This window comes from Poecilia reticulata, chromosome 21, assembly GCF_904066995.2.
Source record: "Poecilia reticulata chromosome 21, P_reticulata-male-v2, whole genome shotgun sequence".
NCBI classification, from domain to species: domain Eukaryota; kingdom Metazoa; phylum Chordata; class Actinopteri; order Cyprinodontiformes; family Poeciliidae; genus Poecilia; species Poecilia reticulata.
Window position 1 is genome coordinate 623,532 of NC_088850.1, and position 24,364 is coordinate 647,895.

The following is a 24,364-nucleotide window of genomic DNA, read 5'->3' on the forward strand; positions in this document are numbered from 1 at the left end:
CTAACACCAACAGAACGCTAACACCCACAGAGCTACTGAGCATGCTCAGTGCTTCCCCCTGTGGGTAACAGGTAGCCTTCCCTTAATGGAGGCTGAGCCTGTAAAGCCACATCACTGCAGCTCTCTGCAGACTCGCGTGATTTAGGGTTTGGTATCCTGCCAGAGTTTATAAGAGCAATTACCTAAAACCTCAACCATTAGCTGAGCTTCACAGGCCATAAAGTGGGTCGTTTTAAAGGATCAGCGTCTCAGGGCTTTAACTCGTTACGGGATTTAAACATGAATGTTTGTCTCACATGTCAACATTTCAGCCCAGATTAATGAATCCAGCATGTCAACAGTAAGTTACGCCTCTAACAGCCTCATTCAGTTTATCCTTCTGATGATTTTACAGTTCAACTTTTTCCCTGACTCCCCCAGAATGTTCAGCTCAGAGAATGATGGCGGTTCTGACCCAATTAAATCTGCAGAACCTCCTGAGTTTAACCCGCCTCAATCCAGTTCTCCTTCCAGCCAGAGGTTCCTGTCCAATCAGAGCCCAGAGTGCGCTGAGCCACGCCCACTTTCATCCACTCCCAGTAAATTTCAGCTGATCGGTTCTGGAGAAACTGGACCTGAAGGTTCTGTTGGGTCTGTCTCAGCTCCTGCACCAGGAGAATGAGCGGAGAAAATGGTGGGAATCACCATGGCAACCACGGTCAGTAATCCCCTGTGTCAGCGAAGCCCCGCCCCCGACCAACGTGGGCGGAGCCAAGAGACACTGAGGGGCGTGGTCAGGTAGCGCTGTTGCTAACAATGATTAGCAACACATCTAGATCGTTCAGAGCCGCCGGTCACCATAGCAACCGGTGAGTTCAGGGACAGTACACGACTGGGAACCGGGTCGTCAGAACCAGAACCGTGTTCCTCTTCTTCTTGACATCATGTCCCTCATGTCTCCCAGCGGCTCCCGCGGACCAGGAGCTCTTCATACTGGGCCGACTGGGCGGCGCCTCCAGCAGTTAAATCAACCGAGTCATTTTTACAGCGCGCCGCGACACAGCATGGCTTCCGCTCCATCCCAGAACCGGGCCAGGGACAGAACCGGAGCAGAACCGGAGCAGCACAGCGGCCGTCTGGAGGAAGATGCTCCACTCGTTACCATGGCGACCGGCCCGCTCCGAGGTCTCCGTCTGCTGCCCGCCAGGGCGGTCCGGTCCGGTCCGACCCCGAGCCGACCCAGAGCCGACCCCGAGCCGACCCGGTCTGACCCGGAGCCGACCCAGAGCCGACCCCGAGCCGACCCGGAGCCGACCCGGAGCCGACCCGGTCCGACCGCCCTGGCGGGCAGCAGACGGAGGCCTCGGTCCGGTCCGACCCGGAGCCGACTCCAAGCGTCTGGATTTAAACGTTTTATCAACGATGACGTCATCAGCGCGAGACAAGCGTCTGAATTCAGCAGCAGAAGAAGAATCTGGACGTAAACGACTGATAATAACGCGTCACATCCAGACCCACCACTGCTGATCCACATGCAAACAGAACCGGAACAGAACCGGGTCAGGAGCTGCAGTCAGAGCTAGAAGCCGCTGCTGTTAGCCGTTAGCTGTTAGCCGTTAGCTTTCAGCAGCTTCCTTCAGATGGCCGCGCTTCACAATCCGTCAGAGACGGCGGCCATCTTTATTGCCGTCAACCTAGCGCCGCTTGTAGAGTGGCCTAGTCAAAGTGTGACCCTGAACAACACACTTTCCACAGCCTGAATGACAAACCGTGCGGTCAGTGGGTCAGAGGGTCAGAGGTCAAAAGCAAGCAGTGTGTGCTGTGGTTTACCTGCTGTGGTCGTCTCGTAGCCGCTAACCGCTAGGCTCTCCCCCCTGGGGAACCGGGCCGACACCAGCACCTCGTAGCGGGTCAGAGGGGTGAGGTGGGGCAGGACGGCGGTGCGGGTGTCCCCCGGGACAGACATGGACACGTAGTGTCCCTCTGCGTCCTCCTCCGGCCGGAACTGGACCAGGAAGAAATCCACGTCGTCGGCGTCGATGAGCCAAGAGGCCCTGAAGCTCCTGGAGCCGATGGCAGAGAAGGTCAGCGACCTGGGCTGGACGAGTTCTGGAGAGAACAGAACCGGGCCGGAGGGTCAGAGTGCATCCTGCTAACAGAACCAGAACCGGGCCAGAGGGTCAGAGAACATCCTGCTAACAGAACCAGAACCGGGCCGGAGGGTCACAGTGCTGCTAACAGAACCAGAACCGGGCCGGAGGGTCAGAGAACATCCTGCTAACAGAACCAGAACCGGGCCGGAGGGTCACAGTGCTGCTAACAGAACCAGAACCGGGCCGGAGGGTCACAGTGCTGCTAACAGAACCAGAACCGGGCCGGAGGGTCAGAGAACATCCTGCTAACAGAACCAGAACCGGGCCGGAGGGTCACAGTGCTGCTAACAGAACCAGAACCGGGCCGGAGGGTCACAGTGCTGCTAACAGAACCAGAACCGGGCCGGAGGGTCAGAGAACATCCTGCTAACAGAACCAGAACCGGGCCGGAGGGTCACAGTGCTGCTAACAGAACCAGAACCGGGCCGGAGGGTCAGAGAACATCCTGCTAACAGAACCAGAACCGGGCCGGAGGGTCAGAGTACTGCTACCAGAACCAGAACCTTAATTTAATTTCTAAATTAAATTTGAGAAATTAAATTTTTCATTTAATTTCTCTTTGGGATTAATAATTAAATAATTAAATTATTTATCATCTTTTTGTGATGAATTGAGAACAAAAGCAACATTTAAAACTGATCTAAATAAAATCATAAATGACATCATACAGGAAGCGTTCATAAGAAACCTAGCTGTGCTAACAGCTGTGCTAACAGCTGTGCTAACAGCTGTGCTAACAGCTGTGCTAACAGCGTGCTAACAGCTGTGCTAACAGCTGTGCTAACAGCGTGCTAACAGCTGTGCTAGCAGCTGTGCTAGCAGCTGTGCTAACAGCTGTGCTAACAGCGTGCTAACAGCTCGCTTCGTTTCTTTTGTTTTTGTTGAAACTAAATATTTATTGTAAATCTAAGATGACGGTTAAATAAGTTTTGTCTGACATGTTTTGTCAGAATCGTGTTGTGAATTCAGGCTGGCAGCTGATCAACACGTCAGGAGGAAGGAGGACGTCTGCGCCCAGCCTGCCGAGTGACGCTCAGGCAACTCGCTTCACACGTCCGTCAACCGCTAAGGGTCCAGCTATCGCTAAAGCATTATGCTAAAATGGTAGGTAGCAGAAGCTAATGCTAGGTCACTGTATTTGGTGGAAGCTAAAGCGCTAACGCTAACATGACAGCATTTCCTTCAGGTGTTATTTCATAATTACAGAATCAGTCGATAACTAAAACTTTAAAACAGAAGCTGGACGTTATCAGCTTCATGTTTCCTGCATCTGAACTTCCAGGTTCATTTCTAGACGTTTTGGTTCCAGGATTCCCGCGTCGCCTCCTGTGGGTGTCAGATTATCCTCCAGGTCACAGGTTAGCTACGGTGCTGCATCAGAGTCACTCTCTGGGACGTAAAGGTCCGTTTGGGGGATAAATCACTGGATCAAACTGATGATGCTCATAAAGTTCACCAAACCAAGAAATGGGCTTGTTTTTAATGACATAAGTGCAGCACCTGGAGGAGAGTCCGTTAGCAGCGGCGCTGGTTCTGGTCGGGATCGTATAATTCCAGCCTCCATGCTGTGATGTCCTCTCATCGGAACCAGACGCCATGTGGGCCACAGATGCTCCACCCAATAAAACGTAATAGGTGAGTTTTAGTGTTCGGAATTAAATAATTCAAGTAAAGACAAAAATAGAGTCTTCCTCTGAGAGTCACGGCAGAGAAATGCAGCTTTTATTCCATGGGATCCTTCAGATCCGATAATGGAGGCTGCAGTTTATCCTCCTGGTGTTTCTTCACGGTGGAGCCAGTCTGGGAGAGCCGGCCTCATCCATCACCTCCGTTTCACCTGGAAAACCTGAGGCCTCAATAACTCACTGCTTCTAGGAGGCACTTTTCTCCGAACCAGAGGGGAGACGAAGACAAATCATGGAGCTCCAGGAGCTTCATGAGCTTCATGAGCTTCATGAGCTTCAGGACCTTCAGAAGCTTCAGGAGCTTCAGGAGCTTCAGGAGCTTCATGAGCTTCATGAGCTTCAGGACCTTCAGAAGCTTCAGGAGCTTCAGGAGCTTCAGGAGCTTCATGAGCTTCATGAGCTTCATGAGCTTCATGAGCTTCATGAGCTTCATGAGCTTCATGAGCTTCATGAGCTTCAGGAGCTTCAGGAGCTTCATGAGCTTCATGAGCTTCATGAGCTTCAGGAGCTTCATGAGCTTCAGGAGCTTCAGGAGCTTCATGAGCTTCATGAGCTTCAGGACCTTCAGAAGCTTCAGGAGCTTCAGGAGCTTCAGGAGCTTCAGGAGCTTCAGGAGCTTCATGAGCTTCAGGAGCTTCAGGAGCTTCAGGAGCTTCAGGAGCTTCATGAGCTTCAGGAGCTTCATGAGCTTCATGAGCTTCATGAGCTTCAGGAGCTTCATGAGCTTCAGGAGCTTCATGAGCTTCAGGAGCTTCATGAGCTTCAGGAGCTTCAGGAGCTTCATGAGCTTCAGGAGCTTCATGAGCTTCAGGAGCTTCATGAGCTTCAGGAGCTTCATGAGCTTCAGGAGCTTCATGAGCTTCATGAGCTTCATGAGCTTCAGGAGCTTCATGAGCTTCAGGAGCTTCATGAGCTTCAGGAGCTTCATGAGCTTCAGGAGCTCCAGGAGCTTCATGAGCTTCAGGAGCTTCATGAGCTTCAGGAGCTTCATGAAGCTCATGAAGCTTCAGGAGCTCCAGGAGCTTCATGAGCTTCAGGAGCTTCATGAGCTTCAGGAGCTTCATGAGCTTCAGGAGCTTCAGGACCTTCAGAAGCTTCAGGAGCTTCAGGAGCTTCAGGAGCTTCAGGAGCTTCAGGAGCTTCATGAGCTTCATGAGCTTCATGAGCTTCAGGACCTTCAGAAGCTTCAGGAGCTTCATGAGCTTCAGGAGCTTCATGAGCTTCATGAGCTTCATGAGCTTCATGAGCTTCAGGAGCTTCATGAGCTTCATGAGCTTCAGGAGCTTCATGAGCTTCAGGAGCTTCAGGAGCTTCATGAGCTTCAGGAGCTTCATGAGCTTCAGGAGCTTCATGAGCTTCATGAGCTTCAGGAGCTTCAGGAGCTTCAGGAGCTTCATGAGCTTCAGGAGCTTCATGAGCTTCATGAGCTTCATGAGCTTCATGAGCTTCAGGAGCTTCATGAGCTTCAGGAGCTTCAGGAGCTTCAGGAGCTTCATGAGCTTCAGGAGCTTCAGGAGCTTCATGAGCTTCAGGAGCTTCAGGAGCTTCAGGAGCTTCATGAGCTTCATGAGCTTCATGAGCTTCATGAGCTTCAGGAGCTTCATGAGCTTCAGGAGCTTCATGAGCTTCAGGAGCTTCATGAGCTTCAGGAGCTTCAGGAGCTTCATGAGCTTCAGGAGCTTCATGAGCTTCAGGAGCTTCATGAGCTTCAGGAGCTTCATGAGCTTCAGGAGCTTCATGAAGCTCATGAAGCTTCAGGAGCTTCAGGAGCTTCCGGAGCGCTGAAAGGAAAACGGGAGTTCAGGAGGTAGAGACCTCGGCTGATGCAGATGCAGCGCCTGGAGGCCCGACGGCTCCATCATGGCCGCCGCTCACATCCAGCCCTCATCATGTAAGGATGATGTCATCAGCGATCAGAGGCGGCGTGAGTCACCGCAGCTGCAGGAACGCTGCCGCCGCGCCGCCGCCGCGTCTGATCGCTGCAGAACAAAGAAGCTGCTTCAAACACGGAGTCAGCGGCAGGAAAACAACAGTTTGTTTTACTGGTTCCACATGCTGGACTGGCTCTGGACTCGGGTCACCAGGTGGCCGTGTGGCGTCCAGGAGACATGAAGCAGCTCTGGAGCAGCTCGGGTTTCTGCTGTTCTCCAGGCTTCAGACGCTCGTGATGAGATTCATGTGGGCCGAAGCGCAGAAAGGCCTCCAGGCTGTGCTTCCAACATTAAACTCAGAAAACTGAAGCTCCGCCTCCTCACACCAAAACAACACTTTGGTCCTTTCCAGCCGCAGTCGACACGCAGTGGCTCTGATTGGCTGCCCAGCGGCCAATCAGAGCTCAGGAAGCCTCGTCTGTAGCCAATGGCTGCGGCGGAGCGGATAGAGGAAACGCAGAACAGCTGGAATAAATTAAACCTGCAGGTTTCAGAAAAATATCAACTCTTCCCCTAATAAGGTTCATATTGCAGCAAAATTCTCTTATTTTTACAACTTTGTAATAAATATTACGACCTAATTACTGTTTTCACAGAATAACTTTACTGCTGCTACTTTGGTTTCGTATTGTTACGACTTTATTCTAATACTACAACTTAATTATCGTACTATTATGACTTTATTCTAGTTGAGATGCAACAAATGAAGTTTGTGAAATGTGACTTATTTCATAATCTGTTTAAATGGAACGACTTTATTCTGGTATAAACTTTATGCTGCTAATGCAGGAAACTCAGCGCCTCGTCTCCAGAGACGCTGATCACAACGTTTCATTACGATAAACGAAGGACTCGCTAACGGACGGCGTCTCCAGGTCACAGTTCCCGGCCTCGCTAAAGGACGCCGTCTCCAGGTCAAAGTTCCCGGCCTCGCTAACGGACGCCGTCTCCAGGTCAAAGTTCCCGGCCTCGCTAACGGACGCCGTCTCCAGGTCAAAGTTCCCGGCCTCGCTAAAGGACGCCGTCTCCAGGTCAAAGTTCCCGGCCTCGCTAACGGACGCCGTCTCCAGGTCAAAGTTCCCGGCCTCGCTAAAGGACGCCGTCTCCAGGTCAAAGTTCCCGGCCTCGCTAACGGACGCCGTCTCCAGGTCAAAGTTCCCGGCCTCGCTAACGGACGCCGTCTCCAGGTCACAGTTCCCGGCCTCGCTAACGGACGCCGTCTCCAGGTCAAAGTTCCCGGCCTCGCTAACGGACGCCGTCTCCAGGTCAAAGTTCCCGGCCTCGCTAAAGGACGCCGTCTCCAGGTCAAAGTTCCCGGCCTCGCTAACGGACGCCGTCTCCAGGTCACAGTTCCCGGCCTCGCTAAAGGACGCCGTCTCCAGGTCAAAGTTCCCGGCCTCGCTAACGGACGCCGTCTCCAGGTCACAGTTCCCGGCCTCGCTAACGGACGCCGTCTCCAGGTCAAAGTTCCCGGCCTCGCTGAAGGACGCCGTCTCCAGGTCAAAGTTCCCGGCCTCGCTAACGGACGCCGTCTCCAGGTCAAAGTTCCCGGCCTCGCTAACGGACGCCGTCTCCAGGTCAAAGTTCCCGGCCTCGCTAACGGACGCCGTCTCCAGGTCAAAGTTCCCGGCCTCGCTAACGGACGCCGTCTCCAGGTCACAGTTCCCGGCCTCGCTAAAGGACGCCGTCTCCAGGTCAAAGTTCCCGGCCTCGCTAACGGACGCCGTCTCCAGGTCAAAGTTCCCGGCCTCGCTAACGGACGCCGTCTCCAGGTCAAAGTTCCCGGCCTCGCTAACGGACGCCGTCTCCAGGTCACAGTTCCCGGCCTCGCTAAAGGACGCCGTCTCCAGGTCAAAGTTCCCGGCCTCGCTAACGGACGCCGTCTCCAGGTCAAAGTTCCCGGCCTCGCTAACGGACGCCGTCTCCAGGTCAAAGTTCCCGGCCTCGCTAACGGACGCCGTCTCCAGGTCACAGTTCCCGGCCTCGCTAACGGACGCCGTCTCCAGGTCAAAGTTCCCGGCCTCGCTAAAGGACGCCGTCTCCAGGTCAAAGTTCCCGGCCTCGCTAACGGACGCCGTCTCCAGGTCACAGTTCCCGGCCTCGCTAACGGACGCCGTCTCCAGGTCAAAGTTCCCGGCCTCGCCGCGTTTCCATGTTCGTTTGGCTGAACAGGAAATGAGGCGTTTTGTCTGGTGGATCCAGGAAACGACTCTTGGAAAAGGTTCTCTGTGTGGAAACGCTCCTCACAGCAGATGTGGAGGCTGCATTTGGTTTCACTGAATCAAACAGAAACAGGCCTTCTCGCCGACGACCAGCCAGATTTAAAACCTCTTCAACCAGCATGTCAGCAGAAACAGACGCCATCGTTCAGATCTCACAGCCGGCAGAGGAAACAGGAAGGACCGGGTCAACCTGGTTCCAGAACCTGACCGGGTCAACCTGGTTCCAGAACCTGGAGCTCTGACATCATCCACTCAGGCTGATCATTAACGGAGCGGGAGACCCAATAATGACGGTTCTGACCCGCATTCCTCTGGGCGCAGCGGCACGTGGACACGCTGCGCTGCTAAACCCCAGAACAGATGTTGGGACGGGTCCACATCTGTTTCAGCTCAGGTGGACGTCTGGCTCTGGAGCCGGCGTGTAATTCCTGAGACCACAGCAGAGGTCAGAGGTCATAATCCTGCGTGACGACAGCACAGCTGTGTGAGATGTTAACCCCTAGTCAGCCCAGCACCACTGAGGCCTAGTCCAAACATACACACGCATTTCTATAGTGGAGTTTCATATCACTAAAAATGATCATTTATAAAAACTACGGCCAGATTTAAGGTCCTTCAAATTACAGCCTGTGACAAATAATGCACTAATATTTCTACATACATCGTCTTATGTTGTAATAACTTTATATTGTGATGCTTAAAGGCAGTTTGGCTACACTGCCCCCTGCAGGTTTGGTGTAAAACAGCATTCAGGAGCGTATTTATGTTGGTTCATACGGATGAAACCCTTTCTGAAACCCATCCCAGTGCAGTGAGACCTTCATGTCATGAAGACAGTGTGGACAACAGCTGAGAGACACGAGAGTTAAAATGGCCTCTGTGGCTTCAGGGTTTTCAGAAATGAAGCTACAGCGGAGATCCAACTCTGCTTCTTGCTTCTCTTTCCATACTAAACCTTAAACCGACAAATCTGAACCCACCACAGCGTCATCTGCGTAAAGCGTAAAGAAGACTTACGTCTCTGGAAGATGCTGCGGAGTTCCTGCTCGATCCTCAGGCAGATGGATTGCGTCAGCTCCTTGGATATCCTCTGGAAGGCGTCGAAGTCCTCCACCGTGTAGACGTGCGTCTCCGCGGGGGCGTTGGCGATGGCCTCCAGCTCACTTCGTACGGCGTCTTTAACGCCCACGGCAAAGATCTCCACGTCGGCGTTCCTCAGCTTGGTGGCTGGATCTTTGAAAGCGTCGGACGACTTGCCGTCGGTGATGAGGATGGTGACGCGGGGGACGTTGGCGCGCGCCCCCCTGCTGCTCTGGAAGATCTTCTCCCTGACGTAGGTCATGGCCCTGCCGGTGTTGGTCGAGCCGCCGCGATACGGGAAAGTCCTCACCGCCTTGACCACGGCGTCGACGTCTTGGTGAGTGTTCAGGTGGAACTCGGTGTGCGAGTCCCTGCTGTACTGCACCAAGGCGATCTGGACTTTGTTTGGGCCGATGTCAAAGGTGTTCACCAGAACTTCGAGGAAAGCTCTCACTTTGGCAAAGTTTGCCACGCCGATGCTGTAGGATCCGTCAACCAGGAGCACAACGTCGGCCTGCACATCCACCCCCAGAGAGCACTCTGGAAGGAAACCACGAACACACAGAGCCGCTTTTAACTCAAACAACAAGACGTGCCTTCAGCTCTAAAACAGCCAAACATTTTCATGGACGCACCCAGGGAGACTTTAACAGGTTCTGTCTTCTGCATGACCGACACAGGCTCACTGGCCATCAGGGCCTGCAAGGCGAAAACGTTGACCTGGTACGCGGTGTCAGGGGAAAGGTCTCTGACCACCACGGAGGTCTGAGACGAGGCCAGGTACAGATCCTGCTGCTTGCTGCCGGCCGTCATGGGGATCGTCTGGACCCGGTAGCCTGAAACGTCTCCGCCGGAGGCGTCCCAGCTCACCCGCATGGACTTGGAGGCCACCTCGACGACTCGGAGGTTAGAGGCCGGATCCACGACTGCAACACAAAACAGCTGGTTTTCATTTAGTTTGGTCTGAAGAAGCTGCAGTAAAAACAGAAACCAAACCTAAAGCAGCTGCAGGCAGATCAACTAAATTCAGCTAGAATCTAAAACAAACTCCATTAACTGTCCTTTGAACATTGAAGCCGACTGATGATCTGAAACATGAAAAAAATAAGCAAAACTTTTAAGGCTGTAAATACTTTTTTGCTGCCATCTCTGAGTTTAAAAGATGAATTAACCAGCTAATAAAAACAGTTCTGCTAACGCTAACCAGCTAAACCAACAAGCTGTTTACTGGAAGTTAACATGCTAAACTATTTTCAGAAGCTAGCACTAAACTAGCATGGTATTTAGCAGAAGCTAATGCTAAAGTATTGAGCCAACATGGCGAAGCTTCAGCAACTGATGGGGTCAGAAAAAACTTTTTATTCAAGTGAAAGATTCCAACACAGCTAAGTAATTTAGCACCGCCAAGTTAATGTAGGGGACGATAAGTGCGCTAAATGATAGCAAATATGCTAATGGCCTGCTATTAGCAGCTTAGCGGCAGTGCGCTAAAGCTTCTGACTAGTAGCTGGTATTTCTGTTTGGGATGTAAACGGTGATGTGATTCACTGCAGCCTGGGAGAACCTGACGCCGCCAACAGGGCGGTAACCATGGCAACCATCAATGTTTTCCCCTCCAGCTGCTTTATTATGGCTGATTAGACTCAGAAAGAGTCAGGCGACTGGGCAAACATGTCAGGAAACAAAGAAACTTTCCTGCAGCAGAGAGGAAAACAGAGACGCTCTGAAATGAACAGAAGGAACAAGATGTCTGAACCTGAACTGGTCCTGCTCAACACAAGAGTCTGAAGAGGGAAATTAACTGATTGATGCCACTGAGAAAAGAGAAACTCGACAATAACGATCCACACTGCAAAAACACCAAACCTTAACAAGATTTCAGTTTCTAGAACAAATATCTCAAATCACTCGAAATAAGACAAAATGAGCTCACAGTTAACGTTTCAGCAACATGTAGGGGAGGGGGAGGGGCGGGGTAGAGTGGGGTGGGGCAGAGCGGGGCAGAGCAGAGTGGGGCAGAGCAAAGTGGGGCAGAGCGGGGTGGGGCAGAGCGGGGTGGGGCAGAGTGGGGTGGGGTGGGGCAGAGTAGGGTGGAGCAGAGCAGGGTGGAGCAGAGCAAAGTGGGGCAGAGCGGGGTGGGGCAGAGTGGGGTGGGGCAGAGTAGGGTGGGGTGGGGCAGAGCAGGGTGGAGCAGAGCGGGGTGGGGTAGAGTGGGGTGGGGCAGAGCAGGGTGGAGCAGAGCGGGGTGGGGTAGAGTGGGGTGGGGCAGAGCAGGGTGGAGCAGAGCGGGGTGGGGTGGGGTAGAGTGGGGCAGAGCAGAGTGGGGCAGAGCGGGGTGGGGTGGGGCAGAGTGCGGTGGGGCAGAGCAGGGTGGAGAAGAGCGGGGTGGGGTGGGGTAGAGTGGGGCAGAGCGGGGTGGGGTGGGGCAGAGTGGGGTGGGGCAGAGCAGGGTGGAGAAGAGCGGGGTGGGGTGGGGTAGAGTGGGGCAGAGCGGGGTGGGGTGGGGCAGAGTGGGGTGGGGCAGAGCAGGGTGGAGAAGAGCGGGGTGGGGTGGGGTAGAGTGGGGCAGAGCGGGGTGGGGCAGAGTGGGGTGGAGCAGAGCGGGGTGGGGCAGAGCGGGGTGGGGCAGAGTGGGGTGGAGCAGAGCGGGGTGGGGTAGAGCGGGGTGGGGCAGATTGGGGTGGGGCAGAGCAGAGCAGGGTGGGGCAGAGCGGAGTGGGGGGTGGGGCAAAGCAGAGCAGGGGGGTGGCCTCACCTTCTTCTCCGCTGACCAGCGAGCTGAGCTGATCCTCCACGCTGGAGCACATCTGGCTGATCAGATCCTTCTGCACCGACTGGATCTGCTCGAAGTTCGCCACACTGAACACGCGGCGGCTGTAGGGTGTGGAGGCCATGAGCCTCATTTCTTCTTCGTCAGCATGGTGGACACCTGGCGGGGACAGAAACTCCCTCAGCGCATGCCGTTCTCCTTCCCATCACAAACACGAAGCTTCTTTGGTTCCCGTCCGTCTGCCAAATCCGTCCTGAGCTCTAAGGCCGCCCCGTTGTAATTTACTGAAGGAAATTTCATTCCGCTTTCACTCCAAGCCAGTAAAAAGTGGAATATGAGCACGACTTTTCCACGTTCGCTGACTGAACAGATTTTGTTCCATTCTGGCAGGAAAGTGACGATAAGAGCCGTAAATATGAAGCTGGTTTTAGTTTAACAGTCCTATAATGCGCTGCAATACTCTGACATTGTTATACGAGCTGCAGCCTGTCGGTTTATTTAAAGTTCAGCTGAATGAGTCACTGCAGAGAGGAAAACAGATTTACTGTAGCAGCCAAACACTTGATATGAAATCTCTGAAGTCTCTGTGCACATGTTCTCTGAGATCTGAGAGAAACATTCAGGAACAATAATCAGACCATGAAGAAGCCAGATTTATGTTTCCATTCCAGGACATTTTCAGCTCTCTGGACCCACAGGAACCAACAGAAGCTAACAGAAACCAAGAGAAGCTAACAGAAGCTAACAGAAGCTAACAGAAACCAAGAGAAGCTAACAGAAGCTAACAGAAACCAACAGAAGCTAACAGAAGCTGGTTAACAGATGCTAACAGAAGGTAACAGAAACCAACAGAAGCTAACAGAAACCAAGAGAAGCTAACAGAAGCTAACAGCAACCAACAGAAGCTAACAGAAGCTAACAGAAACCAACAGAAGCTAACAGCAACCAACAGAAACCAACAGAAGCTGGTTAATAGAAGCTAACAGAAGCTAACAGAAACCAACAGAAGCTAACAGCAACCAACAGAAACCAACAGAAGCTGGTTAACAGAAGCTAACAGAAACCAACAGAAGCTAACAGAAACCAACAGAAGCTAACAGAAGCTAACAGAAGCTAACAGAAGCCAACAGAAGCTAACAGAAGCTAACAGAAGCTAACACAAACCAACAGAAGCTGGTTAATAGAAGCTAACAGAAGCTAACAGAAGCCAACAGAAGCTAACAGATGCTAACAGAAGCTAACAGAAACCAACAGAAGCTGGTTAACAGAAGCTAACAGAAGCTAACAGAAGCTAACGTTCTCATGTCGTGAAGTCATGTTAACATGCGGCCATGAGCAGAAGGTGTTGTGGGCGGAGCCTGTTGCTCAGGTGAGATATATGCACAGACAGCAGAAGGTGATCGACATGCAGCCATCTTGTTTCATCCTCCTAATAATTGTTAAAATGTTTAAACTGAATCCATAAGTTTCCTCTACACGTCATTTTCACAGCAGAACGGAGAGAAAGTAAAAATGACAGGAAACTAAGGAGAGCTTTTAAAAAGTCCCTCATCAAACTGCATGTTTAGTTATTGACCTGTCAGGTCAAATATTCTCCATGTTATTAACTTTATGTTGGTATTAATGTTATTAATGTTTGTATTGCCTGAAGCAGAGATAATTAGATATTCACTTTCTGCCTGTTTCGTTCTGCTGCTGTATTTTTAAACCACCGTATTTTCTGCACTATAAGGCGCCTAAAAACATTCAGTTTCCTCCAAAGCCGACAGGTCGCCCTATGACCCTCATGACCCTTATGACCCGGTGCTCCCTATGACCCGGTTCTCCCTATGACCCGGTTCTCCTCATGACCCTTATGACCCTTATGACCCGGTGCTCCCTATGACCCGGTGCTCCCTATGACCCGGTGCTCCCTATGACCCGGTGCTCCCTATGACCCGGTGCTCCCTATGACCCGGTGCTCCCTATGACCCGGTGCTCCTCATGACCCGGTGCTCCCTATGACCCGGTGCTCCTATGACCCGGTGCTCCTCATGACCCGGTGCTCCCTATGACCCGGTGCTCCCTATGACCCGGTGCTCCTCATGACCCGGTGCTCCCTATGACCCGGTGCTCCCTATGACCCGGTGCTCCTCATGACCCGGTGCTCCTTCTATATGGACCAACATGGAGCCACAGCAGGTCCAGCAGCCACGACTTCATTTCCCCGTAGAAGAAGAAGCGTGCAGTGCATGCTGGGATAGCTGTCAGAACCTGGTTTGTTAATAAAGGGTTAGGGTTAGGAAGAGAGACAGAGGCTGCGGCGGCAGCCTGTCGGTTGGTCTGTTACCCAGAATGCAGTTGGGCACAATATGGCAGCACCGTGAGTGAAACAGCCACTGTATAAAGTACTGGGGACCATTTCTTTATAAATGTAGATGTGTAATAATAGAGTACGGGACAAATTGGCCACCCAAACTGAGGCGTCTTTTCTATGCGGCTTATATATGAAAAAGTTTTAAAACAGGCCGTTCATTGAAGCTGCGCCTTATAGCGCAGAAAATCCGGCAACCTGGACGGAAAGTTTTCCTGCCACATGAAGCAAAGTCTGGATTCATGGCTGTTATCAGCCGGAAATATGTTTGCTTTAATAACTCATGAAGCTTTTTTCCACCTGTTATCGCCATGGCAACAGTCTGTGGAAAGTTCGCGAGGAGCCAGAATGTAAACACGGTTCGTTTCTCATGCCAGACGGTCCGGCGGCTCACCCAGGACGAACACGTCCACGCCCCGGCTCCTCAGCTGCCGGGCGGCGCCGTCCACCGGGTCGTCCGACTTCCCGTCCGTGATGATGAGCAGCAGCTTGGGGACGTCCTGCCTGGAGCCGGACGCCTCGGTGAAGCCGCTGGACAGCAGGTGGCCGAGCGCATCGCCTGGGCAGAAACGCTTCAGATTATCTAACCTCAATCTGGAGACAGTTTAGTGAATAGAAACAGAACATTAAGGGAATATTTATTCCTGCAGATTCTGATTCAAACTTTTAATCTTTTTTTATGGGTAGAAATATTAGAATCTGCAGCACATTTATGATCTGTTAATAATCAATACAGCAATCTACTGTCAGATTATTGATCAATGCAATACATTCAGTAATACAATATCACTAGTATTAATGCTAGTTATCATAATGTTGATGCTAATGATGTTATAGTAACAACAACAATTAAACTAGCTTCTCATATTTAGTGCATCTGAACCTGTGTTTAAATGAGGAGATGTCGGATGTCCGACTGCAAGTGAATGCATCACGGAACGACCTGCAGCAGCCGGACCCGGTTCTGTGCGGTCCATAGAACCGGGTCGCGGTCCAGAGAACTGATGACAGAAACCAAACACTGGTTTTCTCTACAGTCAGAGAAAATGTGAGGAGTGAGACCTCCTGTCTGCGTGGCAGGAACCAACCAGCTGAGCACTGTTGCTATGGCAACGGGTTTCAAACCCAGAAAAGAAAACTGCTAAAAGAAGCTGAATATAGAGCTAGATAACATAGATCTGGGAGTCAGGAAGGCCCTTTAAGTGAAGTTTCGCTTTCCTTCAGGTGATTTACCCCCAGCAGGGGGCGCCACCAGCCTCTCACCTGTCCTGGTGTTGCCCCCCTTGTACTGCAGCGAGCCGATGGCCTTCATCAGAGCGGGTCGGGTCAGGTGTTGGCTCAGGCCGAACTCGGTCCGCGGGTCGTCGCTGTACTGGACCACGCCAACGCGGGTCCGGTCCTCGCCGACCTGGAACGCCCCGGCCGCCGCCGCCAGGAAGCTGCGGATGTGCTGGAAGTTCGGCCTGCCGACGCTCCAGGAGCCGTCGACCAGGAAGAGCAGGTCAGCGGCAGCAGAGGCCGGGCACCCTGGGAAGAACCAGAACCAGAACCAGTTAGTCTTACCAACTGGGTCCATAGAAAACTGATTGTTTTGGTTTTCAAGATGGCCGACATGGAAATAAATGTTTGCCCTGGAATATAAGATCGTGTTTGGTGTTGAGCGGATTTGGAATCATAGAAATATTTTCTTGATCTTCTTTGTTTCACTAAGATCTGAAGTAGTTATTGTCAGTTAGCCGCTAACCGCTAAACTGTCATTTTAGCTCTGCTAACACTAAACCACATTTAAAAGGTTAGCTCTGCTAATGCTAAACCACTAAACACATAATAAAATTAGCAGAAGCTAATGCTAAACTACCAAAGATTTTAAAAGTTTTCTGGACCTAAAGACAAACCACTAAGCACATAAAAAAGAGCTACGCTATCAAAACCCTTAGCAGAAGCTAATGCTAATGGTTTCTTCTTCTTCTTCTCCTTCCTGGTGTGAAACTCAGCCAAAGTCCTGTTTCTGATTCTGCTGCATTTTGTCACTTTAAAGCTGAATAAACGCGACGACCAAAGTCAAAAACACCGAATGGAGCATAAAGTTCATCCAAGTCATAAAACGGGTAAAATTTTATAAAAATAACTTTAAAGGTTCAAAGATGGCGGCCATCTTGAAATCCAAGTGGCTGATGGGAAATATGACAAACCCGACCTGAGGTGACGAGGCTGCAGCAGGAGGCGTTTAATAAGGAGCTGCAGCAGGAGGCGTTTAATAAGGAGCTGCAGCAGGAGGAGTTTAATAGGAGCTGCAGCAGGAGGAGTTTAATAAGGAGCTGCAGCAGGAGGAGTTTAATAGGAGCTGCAGCAGGAGGAGTTTAATAGGAGCTGCAGCAGGAGGCGTTTAATAGGAGCTGCAGCAGGAGGAGTTTAATAGGAGCTGCAGCAGGAGGAGTTTAATAAGGAGCTGCAGCAGGAGGAGTTTAATAGGAGCTGCAGCAGGAGGAGTTTAATAAGGAGCTGCAGCAGGAGGCGTTTAATAGGAGCTGCAGCAGGAGGAGTTTAATAGGAGCTGCAGCAGGAGGAGTTTAATAGGAGCTGCAGCAGGAGCAGTTTAATAGGAGCTGCAGCAGGAGGAGTTTAATAGGAGCTGCAGCAGGAGGAGTTTAATAGGAGCTGCAGCAGGAGGAGTTTAATAGGAGCTGCAGCAGGAGGAGTTTAATAGGAGCTGCAGCAGGAGGCGTTTAATAGGAGCTGCAGCAGGAGGAGTTTAATAGGAGCTGCAGCAGGAGGCGTTTAATAGGAGCTGCAGCAGGAGGCGTTTAATAGGAGCTGCAGCAGGAGGAGTTTAATAGGAGCTGCAGCAGGAGGAGTTTAATAGGAGCTGCAGCAGGAGGAGTTTAATAGGAGCTGCAGCAGGAGGAGTTTAATAGGAGCTGCAGCAGGAGGAGTTTAATAGGAGCTGCAGCAGGAGGAGTTTAATAGGAGCTGCAGCAGGAGGAGTTTAATAGGAGCTGCAGCAGGAGGAGTTTAATAGGAGCTGCAGCAGGAGGAGTTTAATAGGAGCTGCAGCAGGAGGCGTTTAATAGGAGCTGCAGCAGGAGGCGTTTAATAGGAGCTGCAGCAGGAGGAGTTTAATAGGAGCTGCAGCAGGAGGAGTTTAATAGGAGCTGCAGCAGGAGGAGTTTAATAGGAGCTGCAGCAGGAGGAGTTTAATAGGAGCTGCAGCAGGAGGAGTTTAATAGGAGCTGCAGCAGGAGGCGTTTAATAGGAGCTGCAGCAGGAGGAGTTTAATAGGAGCTGCAGCAGGAGGCGTTTAATAGGAGCTGCAGCAGGAGGAGTTTAATAGGAGCTGCAGCAGGAGGAGTTTAATAGGAGCTGCAGCAGGAGGCGTTTAATAGGAGCTGCAGCAGGAGGAGTTTAATAGGAGCTGCAGCAGGAGGCGTTTAATAGGAGCTGCAGCAGGAGGAGTTTAATAGGAGCTGCAGCAGGAGGAGTTTAATAGGAGCTGCAGCAGGAGGAGTTTAATAGGAGCTGCAGCAGGAGGCGTTTAATAGGAGCTGCAGCAGGAGGAGTTTAATAGGAGCTGCAGCAGGAGGAGTTTAATAGGAGCTGCAGCAGGAGGAGTTTAATAAGGAGCTGCAGCAGGAGGAGTTTAATAGGAGCTGCAGCAGGAGGCGTTTAATAGGAGCTGCAGCAGGAGGAGTTTAATAGGAGCTGCAGCAGGAGGCGTTTAATAGGAGCTGCAGCAGGAGGCGTTTAATAGGAGCTGCAGCAGGAGGAGTTTAATAAGGAGCTGCAGCAGGAGGAGTTTAATAGGAGCTGCAGCAGGAGGCGTTTAATAGGAGCTGCAGCAGGAGGAGTTTAATAGGAGCTGCAGCAGGAGGCGTTTAATAGGAGCTGCAGCAGGAGGAGTTTAATAAGGAGCTGCAGCAGGAGGAGTTTAATAGGAGCTGCAGCAGGAGGCGTTTAATAGGAGCTGCAGCAGGAGGCGTTTAATAGGAGCTGCAGCAGGAGGAGTTTAATAGGAGCTGCAGCAGGAGGCGTTTAATAGGAGCTGCAGCAGGAGGAGTTTAATAGGAGCTGCAGCAGGAGGAGTTTAATAAGGAGCTGCAGCAGGAGGAGTTTAATAGGAGCTGCAGCAGGAGGCGTTTAATAGGAGCTGCAGCAGGAGGAGTTTAATAGGAGCTGCAGCAGGAGGCGTTTAATAGGAGCTGCAGCAGGAGGAGTTTAATAAGGAGCTGCAGCAGGAGGAGTTTAATAGGAGCTGCAGCAGGAGGCGTTTAATAGGAGCTGCAGCAGGAGGAGTTTAATAAGGAGCTGCAGCAGGAGGAGTTTAATAAGGAGCTGCAGCAGGAGGAGTTTAATAGGAGCTGCAGCAGGAGGAGTTTAATAGGAGCTGCAGCAGGAGGAGTTTAATAAGGAGCTGCAGCAGGAGGAGTTTAATAGGAGCTGCAGCAGGAGGCGTTTAATAGGAGCTGCAGCAGGAGGAGTTTAATAAGGAGCTGCAGCAGGAGGAGTTTAATAGGAGCTGCAGCAGGAGGAGTTTAATAGGAGCTGCAGCAGGAGGCGTTTAATAGGAGCTGCAGCAGGAGGCGTTTAATAGGAGCTGCAGCAGGAGGAGTTTAATAGGAGCTGCAGCAGGAGGCGTTTAATAGGAGCTGCAGCAGGAGGCGTTTAATAGGAGCTGCAGCAGGAGGCGTTTAATAGGAGCTGCAGCAGGAGGAGTTTAATAGGAGCTGCAGCAGGAGGCGTTTAATAGGAGCTGCAGCAGGAGGAGTTTAATAGGAGCTGCAGCAGGAGGCGTTTAATAGGAGCTGCAGCAGGAGGAGTTTAATAGGAGCTGCAGCAGGAGGCGTTTAATAGGAGCTGCAGCAGGAGGAGTTTAATAGGAGCTGCAGCAGGAGGAGTTTAATAGGAGCTGCAGCAGGAGGAGTTTAATAGGAGCTGCAGCAGGAGGCGTTTAATAGGAGCTGCAGCAGGAGGCGTTTAATAGGAGCTGCAGCAGGAGGCGTTTAATAGGAGCTGCAGCAGGAGGCGTTTAATAGGAGCTGCAGCAGGAGGAGTTTAATAGGAGCTGCAGCAGGAGGAGTTTAATAAGGAGCTGCAGCAGGAGGAGTTTAATAGGAGCTGCAGCAGGAGGAGTTTAATAGGAGCTGCAGCAGGAGGAGTTTAATAAGGAGCTGCAGCAGGAGGAGTTTAATAGGAGCTGCAGCAGGAGGAGTTTAATAGGAGCTGCAGCAGGAGGAGCTGCAGCAGGAGGAGTTTAATAGGAGCTGCAGCAGGAGGAGTTTAATAGGAGCTGCAGCAGGAGGCGTTTAATAGGAGCTGCAGCAGGAGGAGTTTAATAGGAGCTGCAGCAGGAGGAGTTTAATAGGAGCTGCAGCAGGAGGAGTTTAATAGGAGCTGCAGCAGGAGGAGTTTAATAAGGAGCTGCAGCAGGAGGCGTTTAATAGGAGCTGCAGCAGGAGGAGTTTAATAGGAGCTGCAGCAGGAGGAGTTTAATAAGGAGCTGCAGCAGGAGGAGTTTAATAAGGAGCTGCAGCAGGAGGAGTTTAATAAGGAGCTGCAGCAGGAGGAGTTTAATAAGGAGCTGCAGCAGGAGGAGTTTAATAGGAGCTGCAGCAGGAGGAGTTTAATAAGGAGCTGCAGCAGGAGGAGTTTAATAGGAGCTGCAGCAGGAGGCGTTTAATAAGGAGCTGCAGCAGGAGGAGTTTAATAGGAGCTGCAGCAGGAGGCGTTTAATAAGGAGCTGCAGCAGGAGGAGTTTAATAGGAGCTGCAGCAGGAGGAGTTTAATAGGAGCTGCAGCAGGAGGCGTTTAATAAGGAGCTGCAGCAGGAGGAGTTTAATAGGAGCTGCAGCAGGAGGCGTTTAATAAGGAGCTGCAGCAGGAGGAGTTTAATAGGAGCTGCAGCAGGAGGCGTTTAATAAGGAGCTGCAGCAGGAGGCGTTTAATAAGGAGCTGCAGCAGGAGGCGTTTAATAAGGAGCTGCAGCAGGAGGCGTTAAATAAGGAGCTGCAGCAGGAGGCGTTTAATAAGGAGCTGCAGCAGGAGGCGTTTAATAGGAGCTGCAGCAGGAGGAGTTTAATAGGAGCTGCAGCAGGAGGCGTTTAATAAGGAGCTGCAGCAGGAGGAGTTTAATAGGAGCTGCAGCAGGAGGCGTTTAATAAGGAGCTGCAGCAGGAGGAGTTTAATAGGAGCTGCAGCAGGAGGCGTTTAATAAGGAGCTGCAGCAGGAGGCGTTTAATAGGAGCTGCAGCAGGAGGAGTTTAATAGGAGCTGCAGCAGGAGGAGTTTAATAGGAGCTGCAGCAGGAGGCGTTTAATAAGGAGCTGCAGCAGGAGGAGTTTAATAGGAGCTGCAGCAGGAGGAGTTTAATAGGAGCTGCAGCAGGAGGAGTTTAATAAGGAGCTGCAGCAGGAGGCGTTTAATAAGGAGCTGCAGCAGGAGGCGTTTAATAGGAGCTGCAGCAGGAGGAGTTTAATAGGAGCTGCAGCAGGAGGAGTTTAATAGGAGCTGCAGCAGGAGGAGTTTAATAAGGAGCTGCAGCAGGAGGCGTTTAATAGGAGCTGCAGCAGGAGGAGTTTAATAGGAGCTGCAGCAGGAGGAGTTTAATAAGGAGCTGCAGCAGGAGGAGTTTAATAAGGAGCTGCAGCAGGAGGAGTTTAATAAGGAGCTGCAGCAGGAGGAGTTTAATAAGGAGCTGCAGCAGGAGGAGTTTAATAGGAGCTGCAGCAGGAGGAGTTTAATAAGGAGCTGCAGCAGGAGGAGTTTAATAGGAGCTGCAGCAGGAGGCGTTTAATAAGGAGCTGCAGCAGGAGGAGTTTAATAGGAGCTGCAGCAGGAGGCGTTTAATAAGGAGCTGCAGCAGGAGGAGTTTAATAGGAGCTGCAGCAGGAGGAGTTTAATAGGAGCTGCAGCAGGAGGCGTTTAATAAGGAGCTGCAGCAGGAGGAGTTTAATAGGAGCTGCAGCAGGAGGCGTTTAATAAGGAGCTGCAGCAGGAGGAGTTTAATAGGAGCTGCAGCAGGAGGCGTTTAATAAGGAGCTGCAGCAGGAGGCGTTTAATAAGGAGCTGCAGCAGGAGGCGTTTAATAAGGAGCTGCAGCAGGAGGCGTTTAATAAGGAGCTGCAGCAGGAGGCGTTTAATAAGGAGCTGCAGCAGGAGGAGTTTAATAGGAGCTGCAGCAGGAGGCGTTTAATAAGGAGCTGCAGCAGGAGGAGTTTAATAGGAGCTGCAGCAGGAGGCGTTTAATAAGGAGCTGCAGCAGGAGGAGTTTAATAGGAGCTGCAGCAGGAGGCGTTTAATAAGGAGCTGCAGCAGGAGGCGTTTAATAGGAGCTGCAGCAGGAGGAGTTTAATAGGAGCTGCAGCAGGAGGAGTTTAATAGGAGCTGCAGCAGGAGGAGTTTAATAGGAGCTGCAGCAGGAGGAGTTTAATAGGAGCTGCAGCAGGAGGCGTTTAATAGGAGCTGCAGCAGGAGGAGTTTAATAGGAGCTGCAGCAGGAGGAGTTTAATAGGAGCTGCAGCAGGAGGAGTTTAATAGGAGCTGCAGCAGGAGGCGTTTAATAGGAGCTGCAGCAGGAGGAGTTTAATAGGAGCTGCAGCAGGAGGAGTTTAATAAGGAGCTGCAGCAGGAGGAGTTTAATAAGGAGCTGCAGCAGGAGGAGTTTAATAGGAGCTGCAGCAGGAGGAGTTTAATAGGAGCTGCAGCAGGAGGAGTTTAATAGGAGCTGCAGCAGGAGGAGTTTAATAAGGAGCTGCAGCAGGAGGAGTTTAATAGGAGCTGCAGCAGGAGGAGTTTAATAGGAGCTGCAGCAGGAGGAGTTTAATAGGAGCTGCAGCAGGAGGAGTTTAATAAGGAGCTGCAGCAGGAGGAGTTTAATAGGAGCTGCAGCAGGAGGAGTTTAATAAGGAGCTGCAGCAGGAGGAGTTTAATAAGGAGCTGCAGCAGGAGGAGTTTAATAGGAGCTGCAGCAGGAGGAGTTTAATAGGAGCTGCAGCAGGAGGAGTTTAATAGGAGCTGCAGCAGGAGGAGTTTAATAAGGAGCTGCAGCAGGAGGAGTTTAATAGGAGCTGCAGCAGGAGGAGTTTAATAGGAGCTGCAGCAGGAGGCGTTTAATAGGAGCTGCAGCAGGAGGAGTTTAATAAGGAGCTGCAGCAGGAGGAGTTTAATAGGAGCTGCAGCAGGAGGAGTTTAATAGGAGCTGCAGCAGGAGGAGTTTAATAGGAGCTGCAGCAGGAGGAGTTTAATAGGAGCTGCAGCAGGAGGAGTTTAATAGGAGCTGCAGCAGGAGGAGTTTAATAGGAGCTGCAGCAGGAGGAGTTTAATAGGAGCTGCAGCAGGAGGAGTTTAATAGGAGCTGCAGCAGGAGGAGTTTAATAGGAGCTGCAGCAGGAGGAGTTTAATAGGAGCTGCAGCAGGAGGAGTTTAATAGGAGCTGCAGCAGGAGGAGTTTAATAGGAGCTGCAGCAGGAGGAGTTTAATAGGAGCTGCAGCAGGAGGAGTTTAATAGGAGCTGCAGCAGGAGGAGTTTAATAGGAGCTGCAGCAGGAGGCGTTTAATAGGAGCTGCAGCAGGAGGCGTTTAATAAGGAGCTGCAGCAGGAGGAGTTTAATAGGAGCTGCAGCAGGAGGCGTTTAATAGGAGCTGCAGCAGGAGGCGTTTAATAAGGAGCTGCAGCAGGAGGAGTTTAATAGGAGCTGCAGCAGGAGGCGTTTAATAAGGAGCTGCAGCAGGAGGAGTTTAATAGGAGCTGCAGCAGGAGGCGTTTAATAAGGAGCTGCAGCAGGAGGCGTTTAATAGGAGCTGCAGCAGGAGGAGTTTAATAGGAGCTGCAGCAGGAGGAGTTTAATAGGAGCTGCAGCAGGAGGAGTTTAATAGGAGCTGCAGCAGGAGGAGTTTAATAGGAGCTGCAGCAGGAGGCGTTTAATAGGAGCTGCAGCAGGAGGAGTTTAATAGGAGCTGCAGCAGGAGGAGTTTAATAGGAGCTGCAGCAGGAGGAGTTTAATAGGAGCTGCAGCAGGAGGCGTTTAATAGGAGCTGCAGCAGGAGGAGTTTAATAGGAGCTGCAGCAGGAGGAGTTTAATAAGGAGCTGCAGCAGGAGGAGTTTAATAAGGAGCTGCAGCAGGAGGAGTTTAATAGGAGCTGCAGCAGGAGGAGTTTAATAGGAGCTGCAGCAGGAGGAGTTTAATAGGAGCTGCAGCAGGAGGAGTTTAATAAGGAGCTGCAGCAGGAGGAGTTTAATAGGAGCTGCAGCAGGAGGAGTTTAATAGGAGCTGCAGCAGGAGGAGTTTAATAGGAGCTGCAGCAGGAGGAGTTTAATAGGAGCTGCAGCAGGAGGAGTTTAATAAGGAGCTGCAGCAGGAGGAGTTTAATAGGAGCTGCAGCAGGAGGAGTTTAATAAGGAGCTGCAGCAGGAGGAGTTTAATAAGGAGCTGCAGCAGGAGGCGTTTAATAGGAGCTGCAGCAGGAGGAGTTTAATAGGAGCTGCAGCAGGAGGAGTTTAATAGGAGCTGCAGCAGGAGGAGTTTAATAGGAGCTGCAGCAGGAGGAGTTTAATAAGGAGCTGCAGCAGGAGGAGTTTAATAGGAGCTGCAGCAGGAGGAGTTTAATAAGGAGCTGCAGCAGGAGGAGTCTAATAAGGAGCTGCAGCAGGAGGAGTTTAATAAGGAGCTGCAGCAGGAGGCGTTTAATAGGAGCTGCAGCAGGAGGAGTTTAATAGGAGCTGCAGCAGGAGGAGTTTAATAAGGAGCTGCAGCAGGAGGAGTTTAATAGGAGCTGCAGCAGGAGGAGTTTAATAAGGAGCTGCAGCAGGAGGAGTTTAATAAGGAGCTGCAGCAGGAGGAGTTTAATAGGAGCTGCAGCAGGAGGAGTTTAATAGGAGCTGCAGCAGGAGGAGTTTAATAGGAGCTGCAGCAGGAGGAGTTTAATAAGGAGCTGCAGCAGGAGGAGTTTAATAGGAGCTGCAGCAGGAGGAGTTTAATAGGAGCTGCAGCAGGAGGCGTTTAATAGGAGCTGCAGCAGGAGGAGTTTAATAGGAGCTGCAGCAGGAGGAGTTTAATAGGAGCTGCAGCAGGAGGAGTTTAATAGGAGCTGCAGCAGGAGGAGTTTAATAAGGAGCTGCAGCAGGAGGAGTTTAATAGGAGCTGCAGCAGGAGGAGTTTAATAGGAGCTGCAGCAGGAGGAGTTTAATAGGAGCTGCA

The 24,364-nt window shown here is 51.4% G+C and overlaps 1 protein-coding gene and 2 long non-coding RNA genes across 8 annotated transcripts in view; 2 read left to right on the forward strand and 1 right to left on the reverse strand.

Moving 5' to 3' along the window:
* The window catches only part of col12a1b (collagen, type XII, alpha 1b), a 104,175-nt gene that overhangs the window by 68,169 nt on the left and 11,642 nt on the right, over positions 1 to 24,364 (reverse strand). For 5 of the 6 annotated variants that reach the window (XM_081602127.1, XM_081602126.1, XM_081602125.1 and 2 more), the window contains exons 6-11: positions 15,437 to 15,700; positions 14,568 to 14,732; positions 11,806 to 11,979; positions 9,686 to 9,976; positions 8,988 to 9,590; positions 1,810 to 2,088 (exon numbers count right to left, since the gene is read on the reverse strand). The exons of the other annotated variant lie outside the window; for it this stretch is intronic. In XM_081602127.1, coding sequence (XP_081458253.1) covers positions 1,810 to 2,088; positions 8,988 to 9,590; positions 9,686 to 9,976; positions 11,806 to 11,979; positions 14,568 to 14,732; positions 15,437 to 15,700 — 1,776 coding nt within the window. The remainder of the gene's footprint in view (positions 1 to 1,809; positions 2,089 to 8,987; positions 9,591 to 9,685; positions 9,977 to 11,805; positions 11,980 to 14,567; positions 14,733 to 15,436; positions 15,701 to 24,364) is intronic. 6 annotated transcript variants of the gene reach the window in all.
* Positions 1,338 to 3,762, forward strand: LOC145549666 (uncharacterized). The gene is made up of 4 exons (XR_014085505.1): positions 1,338 to 1,538; positions 3,083 to 3,236; positions 3,415 to 3,490; positions 3,630 to 3,762. It is a non-coding gene; the product is annotated as an uncharacterized LOC145549666 (long non-coding RNA).
* On the forward strand, positions 11,975 to 15,815 carry LOC145549665 (uncharacterized). The gene is made up of 3 exons (XR_014085504.1): positions 11,975 to 13,189; positions 14,551 to 14,715; positions 15,046 to 15,815. It is a non-coding gene; the product is annotated as an uncharacterized LOC145549665 (long non-coding RNA).